At 41.1% G+C, this 20,877-nt stretch overlaps 1 protein-coding gene across 5 annotated transcripts in view; it reads right to left on the bottom strand.

Moving 5' to 3' along the window:
- LOC126249805 (UNC93-like protein) overlaps positions 1-20,877 on the bottom strand; it is a 448,375-nt gene that overhangs the window by 80,841 nt on the left and 346,657 nt on the right. For all 5 annotated transcript variants that reach the window (XM_049951504.1, XM_049951499.1, XM_049951502.1 and 2 more), the window contains 2 exons: positions 12,138-12,351; positions 11,495-11,630 (listed from right to left, as the gene is read on the bottom strand). In XM_049951504.1, coding sequence (XP_049807461.1) covers positions 11,495-11,630; positions 12,138-12,351 — 350 coding nt within the window. The remainder of the gene's footprint in view (positions 1-11,494; positions 11,631-12,137; positions 12,352-20,877) is intronic.

Here is a 20,877-nt window from a genome sequence, read left to right as displayed (position 1 = left end):
CAAAGTGTTTGTCTTTTCTTTTTTTAACTGAAGTGTGGTCAAGAGCAATATGCATTCCGAACATCCGGGTACAGACCGTTATTTATAATTATTTTCATTCCTATTACTTACTACTTTTACTAGTATCATTCTTTTTGTTATACGAGTAGTTCATGGTGTTTCCCTGCATAATTGTAAATACAGGGTGATAGAAAAATTACTCCTCTACTGGAAATTTAAAGAAGTAGCCGCCGAATACCACAGTTTGATGTGGTACGATTGTTTTACGTTAATGTGTTGCAAATATAATAAAACGTCGTATCCGAAATGAATTATGAAAGCATTTTGTTTTTATCCTAGGTCCTTCGTAAGTCAAAATTACGACAAGAAAAGGCCTCTATAATCTTATGACGAAATGTTCCGAAAAAGAGCTTGTGGAAAAAATTGGACTTTATGGAAAATTGTATATCAGATCCTACCGTCCCTGCTGAAGAAAGGAAAGGTTTTAAGCATATACCGTCTTGTATAAAGTCACAATTAACGAAACGATGGCTTGATTCACGCAAAGTTGAAAGTAGCTTCTTAAAAAATATCCGTATTGGCTTCAAAGGACCGTAAAAATTCCATGTTGTAAAACTCGAATTTGTATACCATCAAAGTCGTTCGCAGAGTTAAACGAACGCAGTAAAAGACTTAAGACACAGTGATTGAGAAACAGTTTTCGAGGCACAAAATTAACGCATGCCAGTCAAAAGAAGCTCCGTGAATCTGGAAATGTTGAGAATTCCAAAGTGGTTAAAGGTATTACTTCATCGCCTATACGAGGAGCAAAATATGGACAAGCATTAGATCGGAGCCGTAGAGACTTAAGACAAAGAGGGCTTTTACATATCGAAACCTTGTCAGTCTTTGTGGAAGCCTCACTGACAGGGAAACAATACGAAATAATACCAACAACTGATAAGAGGGTCTATCCTTGTTACAGTACCCTTCAAGAGGTTAAAAAGCAATGTGGCCCTGTGACTGAATCCTATTAGGTGACTGCCATATGTTTGGATATTCAACTTCAATCCCTGCTTAATCACACATGTGAGCGATTAATATTATACTTACAAGGGAACCTCCCCATCGCACCCCCCTCAGATTTAGTTATAAGTTGGCAAAGTGGATAGGCCTTGAAAAACTGAACACAGATCAATCGAGAAAACAGGAAGAAGTTATGTGGAACTATGAAAAAAATAAGCAAAATATACAAACTGAGTAGTCCATGCGCAGCATATTTAACATCAAGGATAACATGTGCTCAAGATTCCCGTGGTCCCGTGGTTAGCGTGAGCAGCTGCGGAGCAAGAGGTCCGTGGTTCAAGTCTTCGCTCGGATGAAAATTTTAATTTTTTATTTTCAGACAATTATTATCTGTCCGTCCGTCCGCTATATATGCTGGATTCATATTGTCCACGGAATACATCTCACGTATTTAATGCACTCTCGTCCAAAGTAGCGAACAGTCAACTGCCAGCCAGGGAGCCTCGTCAGGAGGAATACTCTCTCTTCCGTGCATTGTAGTCGACTGACGTCGTGTGTTTCGAAGTTTGTTTAGGTGTAGCGTCCCCATACTACGGCGCAGTTATCTCGCATCGGACGGACAGATAATAATTATCTGAAAATAAAAAATTAAAATTTTCACTTGAGGGAGACTTCAACCAAAGACCTCTCATTCCGCAGCTGCTCACGCCAATCACGGGACCACGGCACTCGTGAGATCACTTTCTCCTTGATGTTGCTTATGTTGTGCATAAACTTCTCAGTTCATATATTTTGCTTATTTTTTTCATAGTTCCACACAACTTCTTCCTGTTTTCTCGATTGATCTGTGTTCAGTTTTTCAAGGTCTATCAACTGTGCCAACTTATAACTACATCTGAGGGGGGTGCGATGGGAAGGTTCCCTTGTTAGAAGAGTTTTTAAATGAACTTACAAATGACGACAAAAATGCGTTGGAACTTGTCTATAAATAGGTTATGATGGTTCACAGCAAATACAGTTTAAACAAAAATTTGCAAATATCCATGCGAACATATTTCAGTCATCTTTAGTGCCTCTGCAACTTAATAGTCGCACAAATGAAGACCTAATTGTTTGGAAAAGTCCTACAGCATCAACCCATCGCTATTGCATACCAATAAGAATTAGATATATTCATGAAACTATTCATGTTACAAATAAAGAAATCGGCTGTATCAACAGGCAAATTGAAACATTACAAGAAACAAACATTACAAAAACAGAGAGTGATTTATCAATTACACACACATTGCTAATGACTGTAGCAGGTGCAAAGGTCTGCAATACAGGAACAGAGACAGTGTAGACAATGAGATGCCACATTAGCAAGGCTACCTCAGAAGACTTGAATGACTTGTCTGAAACGAAAGTAGTAAATACAGAAACTCTTCAGTTCGGCCTGTCTATACTCTACGCCCGAATTAGATTTTTTCTAATTTTTATTGCAGTTGTCTTATAAAATAAACGTCAAAAAGTGGCAGATCCGTTCAAAAGAGGAAAAGAAACTTGTTCAAAAGGGGAAAAAAGGCACGCAAGAAATGTTTAGAAATCGATGGAATTAATTGTAGATGTTCCCAAGCGAGGCTATGAAAGTTGTAATGACGGAAATGCCAGAAAAATATTTTTACAGACCTGAAACATCATCAGAAATAGCTCATCTATCGATTCAGCGTTATTCTAGAAGATACTTCCAGTGGACAGAAGATAGACGTAGACAAATTTTCTGCTTATATTGTTGAAACAGCAAGATTGTATGTTGACTGATGTCCATGGGCCGGCCGGTGTGGCCGTGCGGTTCTAGGCGCTTCAGTCTGGAACCGCGTGACCGCTACGGTCGCAGGTTCGAATCCTGCCTTGGGCATCGATGTGTGTGATGTCGTTAGGTTAATTAGGTTTAAGTAGTTCTAAGTTCTAGGAGACTGATGAACACAGATGTTAAGTCCCATAGTGCTCAGAGCCATATGATGTCCATGGCATCTTACGTCTCCCACAATAGACAAGATTCTGGTGCATGGCCCCACTATCACTGAATGTGCTCCCTTACCAGTAGGTAGTTTATCAGAAGAACCAGCCGAGGCCCCCAATAAATACTTTCGTCTGTGCAGACAAGCATTTGCCAGGAAATTCTCACGAGCAGAATGCGGTCTGCACGTAATAAACAGGCCACTACTGATATCTGATACATTAATAGCGGGTGTAAGACCAAAGCCAAAGAAAATCAGCAAAACTTTATAAAAAGAAATATTACATTTTCTACTCTCAAGCGAACGAAGGATTAGGCAAGTCCCCCAAACTGAAAATGCTAATGAAGAGGTGTTCCCAATAAAAACAGATTGCTCATTGTCAGATGAACAAGACTCGGAGATATCGTCTGAATAATATATAGTATTGCAGCTAAGAAATAAAAAATCTAATGCAAATACTATAATTTTGTTTTATTTCATTTTACAAAATGTGTAAATACATTATTGCCCTACAAATATGTTCTATAGGGTCTCACAGTACAGAAAATACCAAATACTAATTTTTTTACAACGTTTTGCATGAAATGCCCCTACGTGCTGTGTACGACGTCGTTTACCACACTTCTCAATTCCTATAATGTGCCCGACCTCCCCTAGAAGCTTGTCGCAACATCTGTGGGACACCCTGTGTATAAATTACATTACCAGCAACTGTTTTTAATGCTGATGTAGAAGTAAAACAATTCAAAATGTAATCAAATGAAAACAGAAAAATAAAAGGAATTAATTCAAGTTCTCAACGAATAACTTCCACCTTATATTACTAGATATGTTATTGGAATCTTCGGAAGAACTCGAGATTTGCCGACTGACTGCAACTATACTCAGTTATCTGCCTATTATTACTTCACAATTATACATTGCCCAAACTGGTATATGCGTGACTCGCCAATCGTCGAGTGAGTGGTGGTCATTGTTTTTTTTTCCACATATATGTATATATTTTAAAGTTTCTCTTGGTTATATTTATATGTGCCTATTATTATCTATAACGGAGCAAACATTTCTTATGATCTAGAGAGACAATACAAAATTCGGAGTCTAAATTTAATTAGCAAAATAAGGCGTGCTGCATTAACAAATTCAAAATAATTTAAGGTCGAAATATCTGCTCCATTAAAAATAAAAAGACAAGGGGATCGATTATAATATTTACTGTTTAAGTGTGTTTTAGAAAAAAGTGTATGGGTCCGGAATTTGGAACTCAAAAATCGTAGAATTGAAGCAATTATTCTACGGAGGAAATCGAATGAAATCACTCTCAACTTTCTACCATCTGTAACCGTCTTTCCAGTACTTTCAGCGAATCTAACGGTAGCAATACCTGAAGTATATCTTTTAGCGAAAATTCGAGGAACCTATCTCAGAATTTCAACTGAAAAAACTAAATTCATGACAATTTTTTTTTTAAAAATGCACCAATATATGTAGAAAAACCGACAAGTAAGACAGAAAGAGTTAGTATGTTTAAATATTTTGGAGGAAACAGAATGGATTAGAGCGCTCTAGAATGGACGTAACAGTTACAAAATCGGGATAGCAACGGTTAACTAAAAACTTTACAGCTAGTGTTTATCTATTAATATGGAACTACGATGTTCAATCCGGAATGTTTGCATGCAGGTGAATGCTGAACACTGAACTACAAGCTGGACGGACCAGAGATACTCGAAAGACGGATCGTTAGAAAATTAATGGGCGCAATACAAACAAAACAGGATTAAATAATAAGACGCAATGAGGAGTTTTATACAGTGCGTTTCACAATTGGTATTGCAGGCTTCTAGTGGTTTTAGAAGGAATTTAGCAGACAAGGCTTTGGTAAGGAACCCATATCTGTAAATGTAAAGTCGCTAGTAAAATAAGTTCAAAGGTTAGATTACTATTAAATCTCTCGCACACAAACTGTGAAGAGGGCACCATCGTCACTCCCTGTTCAAACAATGACGTCATATACCATGTTCGTACGACGACAACAACGGTTCCGAGCAAGTGGCACATTTGCAACTAGGACGGTTGACTGTGGTGCTCCACGGACGAGCCGCAGTCTCCACTTCGAAGAGGATGTCCATCTCGTTAGACATAACGAGGCGTCGAGTCCTCGAAATATTGTCCACGCTCCTATAGGGCACCCAGGGCAGAGCTCGTTGCCTCCGCTGTGTCGTACCGCGTAGCGGGAGATTTAAAAGTGATACGATCTTCAAAGTCATTTACATCCAAACGGTATATCTCCGGACACGAGTTCCTTATCAAAACCTGACTCCTAAGTCCCCTCTACATGCTCTAGAAGCCCGTAAGAGATGTTATGAAACGTCCTGTCTATACAGTATAAAATATTGAAGGAAATGGCAATGTGTAGATTACTCTTTTCTTTTTCTTTGGACATCTACACTACTGGCCATTAAAATTGCTACACCACGAAGATGACGTGCTACAGACGCGAAATTTAACCGACAGGAAGAAGATGCTGTGATATGCAAATGATTAGCTTTTCAGAGCATTCACACAAGGTTGGCGCCGGGGCGACACCTACAACGGGCTGACATGAGGGAAGATTCCAACCGATTTCTCATACACAAACAGCAGTTGACCGGCGTTGCATGGTGAAACGTTGTTGTGGTGCCTCGTGTAAGGAAGAGAAATGCGTACCATCCCGTTTCCGACTTTGATAAAGGACGGATTGTAGCCTATCGCGATTGCAGTTTATCGTATTGCGACATTGCTGCTCGCGTTGGTCGAGATCCAATGACTGTTAGCAGAATATCGAATCGGTGGGTTCAGGAGGATAATACGGAACGCCGTGCTGGATCCCAACGGCCTCGTATCACGAGCAGTCGAAATGACAGGCATCTCATCCGAATGGCTGTAACGGATCGTGCAGCCCCGTCTCGATCCCTGAGTCAACAGATGGGGACGTTTTGTAAGACAACGACCATCTGCACGAACAGTTCGACGACGTTTGCAGCAGCATGGACTATCAACTCGAAGACCATGGCTGCGGTTATCCTTGACGCTGCTTCACAGACAAGAGCGCCTGCGATGGTGTACTCAACGAAGAACCTGAGTGCACGAATGGCAAAACGTCAGTTTTTCGGATGAATCCAGGTTCTGTTTACAGCATCATGATGGTCGCATCCGTGTTTGGCGACATCCCAGTGATCGTACATTGGAAGTGTTGTGTCTAGTTCCTACAGCATAGACACAATGAGGTAGCTAGGTGCACGCTAAACTAACGCAGACGGGCTTGAAGTTCTGGAACATGAGACTTATTAATGAATAAGAGGAAAAGTACGTAGATGCGTTTAATACTTATCTTTATTCTCTTGTTGGAATACATCTCTCTTGAATATTAGTACGCTATAAGCACTGATACAAATGGCGCCTTGCTAAGTAGTAGCTATGGACTAAGCTGAAGGCTATTCAATCTGTCTCTCGGCAAATGAGAGGAAAGCTTCGTACGTCTGGTCGCAAGCTATGTAGTCCGTACAACTGGGGCGAGGTCTAGTCCGTGTCTTGTGACCTGCCATGTGGTGGCGCTAGGTTTGCGATTACACAGTGGCGACACGCGGGTCCGACATGTACTACAGGACCGCGGCCGATTTAAGTTACCACCTAGCAAGTGTGGTGTCTAGCGGTGACACCACAGGAAGCGTGTATTCGTCATCGCCATACTGGCGTATCACCCGGCGTAATGGTATGGGATGCCATTGGTTACACCTCTTGGTCATCTCTTGTTCGCATTGACGGCACTTTAAACAATGGATGTTACATTTCAGATGTGTTACGACCCGTGGCTCTACCCTTCATTCGATCCCTGCGAAACCCTACATTTCAGCAGTATAATGCACGACCGCATGTTGCAGGTCCTGTACGGGACTTTCTGGATACAGAAAATATTCGACTGCTGCCCTGGCCAGCACATTCTCCAGATCTCTCACCAATTGAAAACGTCTGGTCAATGGTAGCCGAGCAACTGGCTCGTCACATTACGCCAGTCACTACTCTTGGTGAACTGTGGTATCGTGTTGAAGCTGTATGGGCAGCTGTACCTGTACACGACATCCAAGCTATGTTTGACTCAATGACCAGGCGTATCAAGGCCGTTATTACGGGCAGAGGTGGTTGTTCTGGGTATTGATTTCTCTGGATCTATGCACCCAAATTGCGTGAAAATGTAATCACATGTCAGTTCTAATATAATATATTTGTCCAATGAATACCCGTTTATCATCTGCATTTCTTCTTGGTGTAGCCATTTTAATGGCCAGTGGTGTATAACGAATGGAAGAGGACACGCTAAAACTGAAATATCGCTGTAGTTCTGCGAAGAGAAGTCGCCGATAGCACGTATCATAGAAATAGCGACTGAACTTGAAGCAAATGGCATCAAGTGATCATTAACAATATATAAGAACGTTTTCACAACTAAGACTCTGATTTGGAAGACTACCACCGGAGGAAAAATTAAGACAACAACATTGACACAAAAAGCAAAAGGCGGTATGGAGAGGATGCAGTACTGGAAAAAAAGGAAACAACACGGTATGTAGAGGGGCTGAATCTGTTGGGTGATCCCAGTCGATCAATACGAACAAGAAGATGACGAGAAAAGTGTTGTGTGAACAACAATAACAGCAGAAATAGTAGTAATAAAATGATAATAATAATAATAGTAATAATAATAATAATAGAAAGAATTGCGCTACGTACACCCACTATGATCCATCCCTGATTTCGTTTTAGATTACTCGGAAAACTCGAGGAAAATACAAATCAGGACAAGGTAACAATCTCAAGTCGTAATTGCAAGAAATTTCGTTTGAGTAGCTAACTATAGCAACACGAGCAGTTAAATAATCCTTTCGTAGGTAATCCTGCACACAGAATATCCTTGAAATTGAACTTGACGATATCAGCTATTAAAACGCATAACTTTCTTAACAATAATGAGAGGCTTACAGGGATTTTTCTTATGTCGTTTGTTCGCCATTGGGTGTAGCAGTCTTTTGTCAAGTTTATCTGTTATTCTAGAATCATCCGCCCAATGAGTCTTCAGATTTTGTGTGATTTTAACCATAAAGGATAGGCAGTTCAAATAAAGTCGTGGGAGATGCTGAACTAGCTGTAATTTATTTTCCAAGCTAATCCCGTAATTGTTCATCAGAATTGAAGTCCTGCAAGAAAGGCAGCCATTTTCTATGTTATTCACATTAATGTCTTCTGGAACTGCTACATGACAATGTTAATGGAAACACTGTACTCTGAATCTGAACAGAAACACTCTACAGGAGTGCGACTATCGAGTGTTTGGAGAGGTACTCTGCGTCCTGTTTATGTTTTAGAGGCTCGAATTAGTAGATTTACGTTGAGTCAGGTGTTCCGAAGGGCTGGCACAATAGTATACACGTAACTAAGTTGGTACATGATGTAGTATGGAAAAGAGAGACATAAAAATACGCCGTCACAAATGAAATTTTTGCCAGGCAGGGATTCAAACCTGGATCTCTTCTTATCGGTAGCAGTCACCTAAACTATTAGCCCATCTGGGTACACCTCTAGGCCTGACACAAATTGTTAGTGTCACTGATGTTTTCCCCTATTATTTCTGAACAGTACAATCAGAAATCCTCCCATGGTGTATGTGGGGAACGTATCACTTGCAGACATTGGGAACAGATCTGCTGGAAAACCGTGGGTATCCTGCCACAGGGACGTATATCAGATGAATTACGCTCACTGTACTGAGGTGCGTGGAATCAATGAGGATGAAGACAGTCAAACTCAGTGATATTAAATGAAGAGTGGAAATGCCAAATCTGACATTCGTCAGGTGAATGAAGAAACAGTATCTCTGTACAACAGATTTGTATCCAAAAATTTGGAAGATAGTCTGATACCACAGATTTATGTTTTTCGCTGCATTACCACAAAAAATAATTACAAAAATTAGAATATAAATGCTTTATTAAGAACATTCTATTTGCCATACCAAGAAACAGTGTTACTGAGTGCCAATAAGAAATTTTTTACAAGTTGATAGCTGGAAAGAAGGGAACAGCAGCAAGCCCCTGTTAACAATGCTATTTATTTACATAAATAGTGCTATTACCGGATCCAAACCGTCAGGTCATTCTTCAGACGACTGTTCACATTTATATAAAGTCTGGTGTTGTTTCCGTACCTGTCATTTCTAAACAGGTAACAGCGCTATTTGTTTAAATAAATAGCGTTAAAACAGTGACTAATTATTGTTTTCTTCTTTGCATGAATCTGTTTGTATTTTGTACACAGCATCAGTCTCAAAAATGTCAGTTTTCGACAAAATAGCAAGAAGAAAGTTTTTGTTACAAATGCCACTAATTCTGAGGCTCTTCGTTTTATTTTTCATAATACAGAAATACAGTAATAAGTTTTTAACTAGTAGTCAACAAAAACCACTTCTCATATCTTTTAAATTTTGTAATTCCAAAGGAAAGCACTACTTGATACAAAGTGCGTGCATCACCTACTGACGCACGTCGAATGTATTTTTCCCTGGTTTGACATATGCATTAAATCTAGGGACATGTGGCAGAGTTCGGAGAACGCGATAGCTCTGAAAACGCGATTTGTAAAAAAAAAAAAAAAAAAAAAAAAATATCACGATGATTTTTTCCATTTCCACTCTTCAAATGTTATCTGTTCAGGAATTAATTACATTACGTGTCCGCCGTTTCTGAACGTATTTACCTGTCATCCGTACATTTCATTGATTCCATCTACCCTGATTCCACTCATTTCCATTAACTTAATTCAATTGCTAGGCAGATAATTTGCTTGCGCTCTGCCTCCGTCATTCGGCACGTGACCTATCTGTTATCTCTCCTAAAAGCTGGCAACGGTGGGCGATACACGTTGGCTCGCTGTTTCTGCCTCTGAAATTATCTAGAATTTTTTTCACCTTTGCGCTCACAGAAGAGAACACCAATACCGAACACCGAACACTGTTGATTTTGACCGCATTCTCCCTGCCAAGTATCAGAGTAATTGCTTATGACGTTGAGTAAAAGCATTACCAAACGTTTGATGACACTCGATAATCAATGAAGCGTAGCAAAAGATAATCTGAAAAAAATAAAGAGTTTTGTTTATTATAAATGAAAATTGAGACTTATAACACAAACAAAGGGCTTCTCACTAAATTCCGAAATCCGATCTTCGCCGAGGATGTAGAGCATATATTATTACCACCAACCTTCAAATCGCGCAATGATCTCCATTCAAAGATGAGGGACAATAGAGCTCGTACTGAGACGTTCAGACAGTCGTTTTTCTCTCGCGCGATCCGCGAGTGGAACAGGGGAGGGGGAGGGGGATGGGGAGGGGGGAATAGGACTTTGGCGCGAATTGTGCCCTCCGCCACACGCCGCTTGGTGGCTAGCGGAATATGTATGTAAATGTAGAAGAAAACCCTTCTTGTTTGTTAGGATGTGATATTCGTTGGGTGTGAGGAGAACAGAGTTGTTCAGCAAAGACTGAGGAATAGACATTTTGTGAAAGTCATGGAAAAAAGGTATTTTAGTATCACTCTGAAGTGATTTGATAAAAATCAGGACGAACCTGAATTAGCAATGAAGGAATGAAAGTTCGAGTATAGCATCTTCTCGAAGTCGAGTTTATTAGAGAGTGAGAATCAGCTAAATTATCCAAGAATGGGAAAAGCAATTGGGCTTCTCTGTATTCACCTCGAGTGATTTAGGAAAATTAGGTAGATACTACATTAGCACTGCAGGACGTGAAATTGAATGCCTTTTTTTCTTGAATACGAGAGGTTGTATGCACTGCGAGATTTTGCACGCCCTGAATCAGCTCTGAAATCGATGCCTACAATTAAACACAATGCCTGCCTAGTCACTGAGACTATGGCAGCGAGTTTGTACAAGCGACTCTTAATTTAAACCACATCTCTATCACCAGAAGAAAAAAAATGAAAGATCTCCCATCATTATTCAACCGTCAGAGTGGATTTCTTAAATAAATCAAGCGATAACATCCCTCTTCCCCCTTGCTGAAGCAAATTTATACAACTTAGAATCACGATTTTTTTTTTCAGTTTAAGATATTTAAATACGGACTTATTTTAAACAAAAATACACGAGATACCAATGCCGTCTGAAGATTTATATAAGAGATCAAATGGCTCTGAGCACTATGCGACTTAACTTCTGTGGTCATCAGTTGCCTAGAACTTAGAACTAATTAAAGCTAACTAACCTAAGGACATCACACACATCCATGCCCGAGGTTGGATTCGAACCTGCGACCGTAGCGGCCGCTCGGCTCCAGACTGTAGCGCCAGAACCGCACGGCCACTCCGGCCGGCTATATAAGAGATCAATAGTTTAACAAAAGTATGAAGTATAAAATACTGAAACTATGGTACTTACTGCAGAATACTCAGCTTCAACAAATGCATAATCAATTCCAAGCCATAGGGAGATAGGCAAAATCAGAAGCATCTTCCGATCTACATGAAGTCTCAAGGTTGCTGTCACCTGAGACCAAACGCTTTTCTGTTCGTACCTGTAAAAGATCATTAAAAGTCTCTGGACCATAAATCAGCTGAGACTGATATCAAACTAAATAAATATTTTTGAGAAATGAATAACTTAATACGTCGAGTATTTTCATAAACATTAGAAATATAACCAACTAACTAATGAATGACGCCTCACAATCTAACTTATCCGTTTTACAGTACTTTGAAATAATTGTCATCTGAGACAAAACTATTTTAGTTAGTGACACCATACCAAAATTATCGTAAATAGGGACAAGAAAACATAAAACTATTGCGAATATAGTACAGTTAATTGCTTATAAGAAGCATGGTAAAATTTAATACTACGTTGCATTTTTTTTGTAGTTACGGATGTTATATCTCACTTGATTGTTACAAAAGACGAATTATAAAATTTTATTTCCTTTGTTGATGAAACAAGGCTACAACAAGTATATTGCTCCACAAAGGCTGTAAACAGTGTTAGGACCTGCGTGTTGAAGTACTGGGTGCCACTTGATGTTACATACCTCTCATGTTGATCAATTCCAAGGAGAATAATCAGCGCTGCGAGAACTATGCAGCCGATGTATATATACATTATAATACTGATTTTGTCTTCATCTGGACGTGCCAGATTTGGATTGGTTTCAGTTTCGCCACTTCCTGGACAAAAGTCTGCTCCGCAATGAAGCAGCTCTGATGATACGTTAGCACTCACACCGCTTGTCCCAGAATTTAACACTGAAAGCAAGAACATTTCAACTTAACATTTGGTAAGTACTGACGTTAACTGATTCGCGCTTCATTTTTAAGGCTACATATTAAATGCGCGTAATATGGGTGTCATTGTGTGTTTGACCTCCAACCTAATCTTCTCATCCTCTGTGGAAAATTTTCTGTTCTGAATCTCAGCGAGCTCGAAAGAATGCTGAGTGGTTTAGAAGATGCACAAAATGAAGAGGAAAATAGGATGTGAATAGACGTCAAACAAAAACACAGTAATTAAAGTAAACTGACATTTGCACTTTCAACATTGCAGCCCAGTCATGCAATTGTGATAGTCTAATATATAAGAAACTATCAGCCTCGACTGCGGTAATGAAGGCAACCTTTACCCAGGTTTCACCCCAAATAATTGAGCCTTCTTCAGAAGGTACACCTGAATCTATAATTTATCTAAGAGGGCATGGTCTACAAATGTGACTACGCCTATTCAGGCTGTTTTAGGTTTTTTTCTTGACCATGCCCTCTTAGACAAATTATAGATTCAGGTATATCTTCTGAAGAAGGCTCAGTTATTTGGGCTGAAACCTAGGTAAAGGTTGGTTTCATTACCGCAGTCGAGGCTAATAGTTTCTTATATATTAAAACTAACATTTCTCAAAAACTGCAAGAAAGAGGGTACACGTGAATGAAAGGAATTTTGTACCATTAACTACGTACAAACCAATACTCATTTTTTTACGATTACAGAATTATACATCATGAATGCCGTAAGGTGTCACGTCGACATACACTGCACCCAAATGTCTCTGAACTTCGTGGCACGGAATCTAAGAGGGCCTTCCGTTATTGCACGGTGTAAAACTATATGCGACGATTAAAAAGTTTCCGTCTGATGGCGTTGCAGCAGGGTATAATCAACGTATCACGACTCCGATGCGGATACATAAGCACAGACATGTAGGCAAGGGAGGATTAGTGTGGCATTCATGTGTCTCCGACGTGTGAGCGGCGAATGCTGATACTTGAATTATGGCGACGTTATTACCAAACGCGTGCAAAGAGGACCAACGTGCTGCTAGCCTTTCCTTGGCAGCCGAATAAAGGACGCCGGTAGACATCCATCGGAGGACCGTGGATGTGCATGGGCATAATGACGTGGAACGGTGCGCCAGGTTCTCTGCTGGTCGCGATTCGACACAAGACGCCGGTCGATTTGGAAGGCCAGCCTCAAGGAACCTGGTGTCTCGATCACTGGGAAACGGTACTGCGCAACAAAAAAAAAAAAAAAAAAAAAAAAAAAAAAAAAAAAAAAAAAAAAAAAAATGGTTCAAATGGCTCTGAGCACTATGGGACTTAACTTCTAAGACCATCAGTCCCCTAGAACTTAGAACTACTTAAACCTAACTAACCTAAGGACATCACACACATGCATACCCGAGGCAGGATTCGAACCTGCGACCGTAGCGGTCGCGCGGTTCCAGACTGCAGCGCCTAGAACCGCTCGGCCACCCCGGCCGGCACTGCGCAACACTAGACAAATTATGGTGTGCAGTTAAGGCGAAAGTTCGGGAAAACTGCTGCGAGTGGTGCTGCTGCTGCTGCTTCATGATAACGCACATCGCCTTATCGTCAACGCCGTAACGCAGAATTTACGCCAACTCAAGTGGGACACAATTGAGCACCCGTCCTATAGTCCTGATCTCTCTCCATGCGATTATAACGTCTGCGGTCCCTTAGCAAAAGGCTTTGAAGGATCGATAATTCCTGTCGGACGAGGACGTGCAGCAGGCAGTGACGGGCTACTTCACGCAGCAGGACACGGTGTTGCAACAAACAGGTATCTTCAACCTGGTGCGACGGTGTGATGATTGCCTTAATACTAACGGAATTTTTTCTTGATTGGTACACCGATTTTGATCTGTACGGCCTTCGAATGGAAACTTTTTTATCGCCACTTATTCTTCGGTACAGACAGTCGAATGAAAGTAAAATACTACATCATTATTTTCATCATAGCAGCAACAACAACAACCGTTACGAAATTGTCTCGAATGAAAAACAGCCCACAGTTGCACTAAATTATGTTTATTTTAAACCTTGATCATGGTTTCTGCTATAATAATATAGCCTTCTTCAGAAATCATATCCCAGCGGCTGCGTCAACACCTATAAAATAACAGAGGTAGGGGCAGTGGACATACGGTGCCATATGTAATTTTACTTATGCTCGAAACAGGCTTATGTCTGTTGAAGTTATTTTACTGGTATTGACGCAGCCGCTGGGCTAAGACATTTTTCATTTATTAGTGTGTATGACTTCTGAAGAAGGCTACATTATTATAGCAGAAGCCATGGTCAGGGTTTAAAATAAACATAATTTATTGCAACTGTGGGCTGTTTTTCATTCGAGATAAAATACTACAGTTATATCAAGGAGGACTTATTTAAGATAAAGGTAATAAATCGTTAACTATTTCATGAATATTCATCACAGGCGTCTTTCAATGCCAGAAAAAGCCTTCACACACAAAATGCAACTGAATAAGATTTTTCACGTAACTATTTTTATAGTTTTAAATTTTGGGGGATAAGTAAAGCACTCCGTCTTCAGGCCACGAGTGGCCTACCGGGACCATCCGACCGCCGTGTCATCCTCAGTGGAGGATGCGGATAGAAGGGGCGTGAGGTCAGCACACCGCTCTCCCGGTCGGTATGATGGTATTCTTGACCGAAGCCGCTACTATTCGGTCGAGTAGCTCCTCAATTGGCATCACGAGGCTGAGTGCACCCCGAAAAATGGCAGCAGCGCATCGCAGCCTGGATGGTCAACCATCAAATTGCAGACCAAGCCCGACAGCGCTTAACTTCGGTGATCTCACGGGAACCGGTGTAGCCACTGCGGGAAGGCCGTTGCCTTTGGGGGATAAGTACAGTAGTTAAATGTCATCCACATTATTTTCTTGCGAACACAGTTCGCTTACATAGTTATCAATAGTAATTGCAAGCCGAAATAGCTAGCAGTCTGTGAGGGAATCTAGATAAAATTGTTGTCGTCTTATTTACGTCTTAATTTGGTCTTCAGCCAACAATAACGTTACTCGAAATGCCTTTTGACGCAAATGTTGATGGGGATAGAGCTGTTCTTTCGTTCAGAAAAATGAGCATTATTTATTACATAAATGTCATATGATCCAGATGTGTGTGCCCTGTTTCCATCTGCTAGATGGTTTTTCTTAGTAATTTTACGTTGGTGACATGTTTGCCATGTTGGCTTGTAGAGCTAGTATGCTTAAAAAATAATCACGTAACAAGTTGAAAGTGTTTCTCCAAAACAGAGTTTACACTACCCAATTGAACGAAGAGGTAAGTATTTTCATACTGAAGCTGGTTAGTTAGTTTCATGTTCCAGGGATCTTTTGCACGATAAATTGTAATGATATGGAACGAGACATTTTACATTTACATCACAAATTAATTTGCAAATATTGCTACATGCTGAACATTTACAAGCTTTCTTTATGTACAGATGTGAGTTAGCATTTCCTTCCCACTAGATTTTTAAACATTATAATAATAAAAATTGGCTACGGAATAGGAATAGTTGTCAAGGACAAACTGCAGGATGGCTTACGAAAGACGCCCGGTAGGGGTTCGCGTGTCGCGCAGTGCGGTTGCCGGCGGTTGCCGCTGGGTCTGCAGGTTGCCGCTATGCTAAGTTCCCGGACACCAGTACGTATCGCGTGCCTCCTACACTGTGCGACTGAGTGTACTGGTGTTTTCTTTTGCGTTTTTTTGTCAAGTTAAGTCGCTTCAAATATTGTTTCTGGACGTCATTATTGCAACTGCGCCGAGTCCGAGACTTTCCCTGCCCGTATGTCGCTGGGCCCATTCCTGAGACAGAAACACCGTGCGCGTGTCTTCTATACTGTGCGACTGAGTGTTCGGGTATTTTGCTTTGAGTTTCCTATCGAGTTTCCATTCGCTATAGTATACACGAAAGATCAACGACTGCTGAACTATGCAAAAGCAGAATCGTATGTGGATTGTCGGCTTGAATTCATATGAAAATTTCCCGGTGCACATGTTTCCAATGATCCGATGATCCGATGATACGCAGATGAGTGAAGAAATTTCGAGAGACTGAATTTGTGTTACACAACGAGGACCTAGAGAACCTAGTGTTTCAACCGAAAATAAATTAGACGAGATAGGGGAAGTCTTGGAAAGAAGTCCGAGAAAATCTCTGCGCCGTTTGGCGTTTCAGACTGGTGTGTCAAGAGCATCTGTTCACAGAGCAGAAACTGAAACCATACAAAATAATGGTAGTGCATCAACTGAGGAACTCAGATACAGTTGCTCGACGCCGTCATTGCAATTGGCTGTTACAGCAAGCTGATGAAGCATGGCTGCATTTGTCAGTGTACGTAAATTCTCAGAACAATCGATATTGGAGCTCCGAATATCCTGAATGGTGCGAAAAGTGACAGTTGACCCTAAATAACGAAAGGTGTGAGGTCATCCTCATGAGTGCTAAAAGGAACTCGTTAAACTTCAGTTACACGATAAATCAGTCTAATCTAAAGCAGTAAATTCAACTAAATACCTAGGTATTACAATTACGGACAACTTAAATTGGAAAGAACACATAGAAAATGTTGTGGGGAAGGCTAACCAAAGGCTGCGTTTTATTGGCAGGACACTTTAAAAATTTAACAGACCTACTAAGGAGACTGCCTACACTACGCTTGTCCGTACTCCTTTAGAATACAGCTGCGCGGTGTGGGATCCTTACCAGATAGGACTGACGGAGTACATCGAAAAAGTTCAAAGAAGGGCAGCACGTTTTGTATTATCGCGAAATATTGGAGAGAGTGTCACAGGAATGATACAGGATTTGGGCTGGAAATCATTAAAGGAAAGGCGTTTTTCGTTGCGACGGAATCTTTTCACGAAGTGCCAATCACCAACTTTCTCCTCCGAATGCGAAAATATTTTGTTGACACCGATCTACTTAGGGCGGAACGATCACCACGATAAAAATAAGGGAAATCAGAGCTCGTACGGAAAGATATAGGTGTTAATTCTTTCCGTGCGCTATACGAGATTGGAATAATTGTGAAGGTGGTTCGATGAACCCTCTGCCAGGCACTTAAATGTGATTTGCAGAGTATCCATGTAGATGTAGATCCTCATGAATTACATCAACAATCTCTGCATCATGTGAAAACAGGATTGTTGTGCAATTAGTGCACAATTAGTGGGATATTCTTTTTCCACGAAACAATATGTTCTGACAGGTATGTGAACAATATACTGCATCGTTTTTCTGCGAGATCTAACCTCTAACGAAAATATATACGGTTATTTCATGCAGGACAATGCAAGACCACACATCGCCATGCATCTATGACAGCAATACAAGGTGTTTTTGATGATAGGATAGTTGACTGGCCTCCTCGTTCTCCAGATCTTAATACGTGTGATTTTTATGTTTGGGGAATGTTAAAAGACATGGTCTATGCAACCAATCGCCATACGCTCGAAGAGGTGGAAGGCAGGGTTCGGCTAGTCAATTCCCACATTTCGGCAGCCGAAATTCGCCGAATGTTTCTACATTCTACATTTATACTCCGCAATCCACCCAACGGTGTGTGGCGGAGGGCACTTTACGTGCCACTGTCATTCCCTCCCTTTTCTGTTCCAGTCGCGTATGGTTCGCGAGGAGAACGACTGCCGGAAAGCCTCCGTGCGCGCTCGGATCTCTCTAATTTTACATTCGTGATTTCGTCGGGAGGTATAAGTAGGGGGAAGTAATATATTCGATACCTCATCCAGAAACGCACCCTCTCGAAACCTGGACAGCAAGCTACACCGCGATGCAAAGCATCTCCCTTGCAGAGCCTGCCACTTGAGTTTGCTAAACATCTCCATAACGCTATCACGCTTACCAAATAACCCTGTGACGAAACCCACCGCTCTTTTTTAATCTTCTCTATCTCCTCTGTCAACCCGACCTGGTACGGATCCCACACTCATGAGCAATACTCAAGTATAGGTCGAACGAGTGTTTTGTAAGCCACTTCCTTTGTTGATGGACTACATTTTCTAAGGACTCTCCCAATGAATCTCAACCTGGCACCCGCCTTACCAACAATTAATTTTATATGATCATTCCACTTCAAATCGTCCCGTACGCATACTCCCAGAGATTTTACAGAAGTAACTGCTACCGGTGTTTGTTCCGCTATCATATAATCATACAATAAGGGATCCTTCTTTCTATGTATTCGCAATACATTACATTTGTCTGTGTTAAGAGTCAGTTACTACTCCCTGCACCAAGTGCCTATCCGCTGCAGCTCTTCCTGCATTTCGCTGCAATTTTCTAATGCTGCAACTTCTCTGTACACTATAGCATCATCCACGAAAAACCGCACGGAACTTCCGACAATATCTACTAGGTCATTTATATATATTGTGAAAAGCAATGGTCGCGGAACGCTCCCCTGTGGCACGCCAGAGGTTATTTTAACGCCTGCAGACGTCTCTCCATTGAGAAAAACATTTTGTGTTCTAGCTGGTCTGATATTCCCTAGGCTCTTACTTTGTTTATCAGGCGACAGTGCGGAACTGTATCGAACGCCTTCCGGAAGTCAGGGAAAATGACATCTACCTGGGAGCCTGTATCCAATATTTACTCGGTCTCATGAACAAATAGAGAGAGATAGGTCTCACACGATCGCTCTTTCCGGAATCCATGTTTATTCCCACAGAGTAAATTCTGGGTTTCCAGAAATGACATGATACGCGAGCAAAAAACATGTTCTAAAATTCTACAACAGATCCATGTCAGAGATATAGGCCTATAGTTTTGCGCATCTGCTCGATGACCCTTCGTGAAAACTGGAACTACCTGTGCTTTTTTCCAATCATTTGGAATCTTCCGTTCCTTTAGAGACTTGCGGTACACGGCTGTTAGAAGGGGGGCAAGTTCTTTCGCGTACTCTGTGTAGAATCGAATTGGTATCCCGTCAGGTCCAGTGGACTTTCCCCTGTTGAGTGATTTCAGTTGCTTTTCTATTTCTTGGACAGTTATTTCGATGTCAGCCATTTTTTCGTTCGTGCGAGGATTTAGAAAAGGAACTCTTACTGATTTAACGTAAGACCATAACTTCCTAGGATTTTCTGTCTAGTCGGTACATAGAATTTTACTTTCGAATTCACTGGTGGGATACTATTCTAGAATGCGTCACCTTCTCAAAAGTTTTGAAATATGTTAGTAGTGTAACAGTTCAGTTGCTATTGATGTCTCTCCTATAACCTTTCTTATAGAGGGACTTAACAATGGCATGTTCAAACTTCTCTGAAAAAATGCCCTGAGTTAGTAGTACGTTACGTATTTCAGTGAATTCACTGAATACATGACTCTTAATGTATTGAAGAGATGTCAGGCTGCTCTTACCACAGAGAGACATCATTTTGAGCACCTACTGTAAATAAAGGTAAGCTTAAGTTTATCAGATGGAAGCTGAGGGGAGGTGCGCGCGCAGCCGATTACCGGCAGTTTAGTGTCCGAGAGTCGGGCGCGGCGGCGGCCGGCGGATGCGGTGGCGATGGCCGGTAACCGCGCCGCGAGGACCTCTCCCGGGCGTCTTTAGTGAGACACCCTGTATTTCAGTTTGTTTTCAAATTTTACTTCGCTGCCAGACATTTTATATCGCTGGGTAAGTGAACAAAAAAATTTTGATGCAGCATTTGGCACCCCTTAAGCCTAGGACGCCTAAGGGGGGTGGGGGGGGGGGAGGGGTTAGTTGAACCCACAATTTTTTAATGTCCCCTGCTTTTGCCCAAGTAACTTTCATACTACATATTCCCTTTGAGTTATTGTTTGTTGGCTATTTTACTGGGTAAGTGAACAAAAAAATTTTGATGCAGCATTTGGCACCCCTTAAGCCTAGGACGCCTAAGGGGGGTGGGGGGGGGGGGGAGGGGTTAGTTGAACCCACAATTTTTTTATGTCCCCTGCTTTTGCCCAAGTAACTTTCATACTACATATTCCCTTTGAGTTATTGTTTGTTGGCTATTTTACGAAACGTTAGTGTCAATATACAGAAAATTCCTGCTTTGAAAGAAAAAATAAATAAACTTGTTATGGGTCCAACAACCCCCCCCCCCCTTAGGATTCCATGCTATAGAAAATTTCCCTTAGTAGGATTTCGTATTTCTCATCTCTACAACAATGCAAGTTAGTTTCTTGTTGGTTGGTATTCTTGATATTCACAACAATTGGTTTACTTTAAGAGAAAGTGATTGTTCATGTCAGTCAACTGTTATTTATCTTGTTACCTTGCGGTGAGTTAGTGCAGTTCCCAACACGTAGGCCTCCAGTAACTTTGGTGTCCTACACAGCAAAAACGAAAGCACGTAAAAACTTACTGATGTTGCCAACAGTGCACCAAGATAAAGGCACTGTTGGAGGAGAGAAGAATAAAACGGAGATAAATTCTTATTATAATTCCACTAAAGGTGGAATTGATACCA

This window comes from Schistocerca nitens, chromosome 3 (genome assembly GCF_023898315.1).
Source record: "Schistocerca nitens isolate TAMUIC-IGC-003100 chromosome 3, iqSchNite1.1, whole genome shotgun sequence".
Lineage (NCBI taxonomy): Eukaryota > Metazoa > Arthropoda > Insecta > Orthoptera > Acrididae > Schistocerca > Schistocerca nitens.
This window is presented reverse-complemented; position numbering and strand designations above follow the sequence as displayed.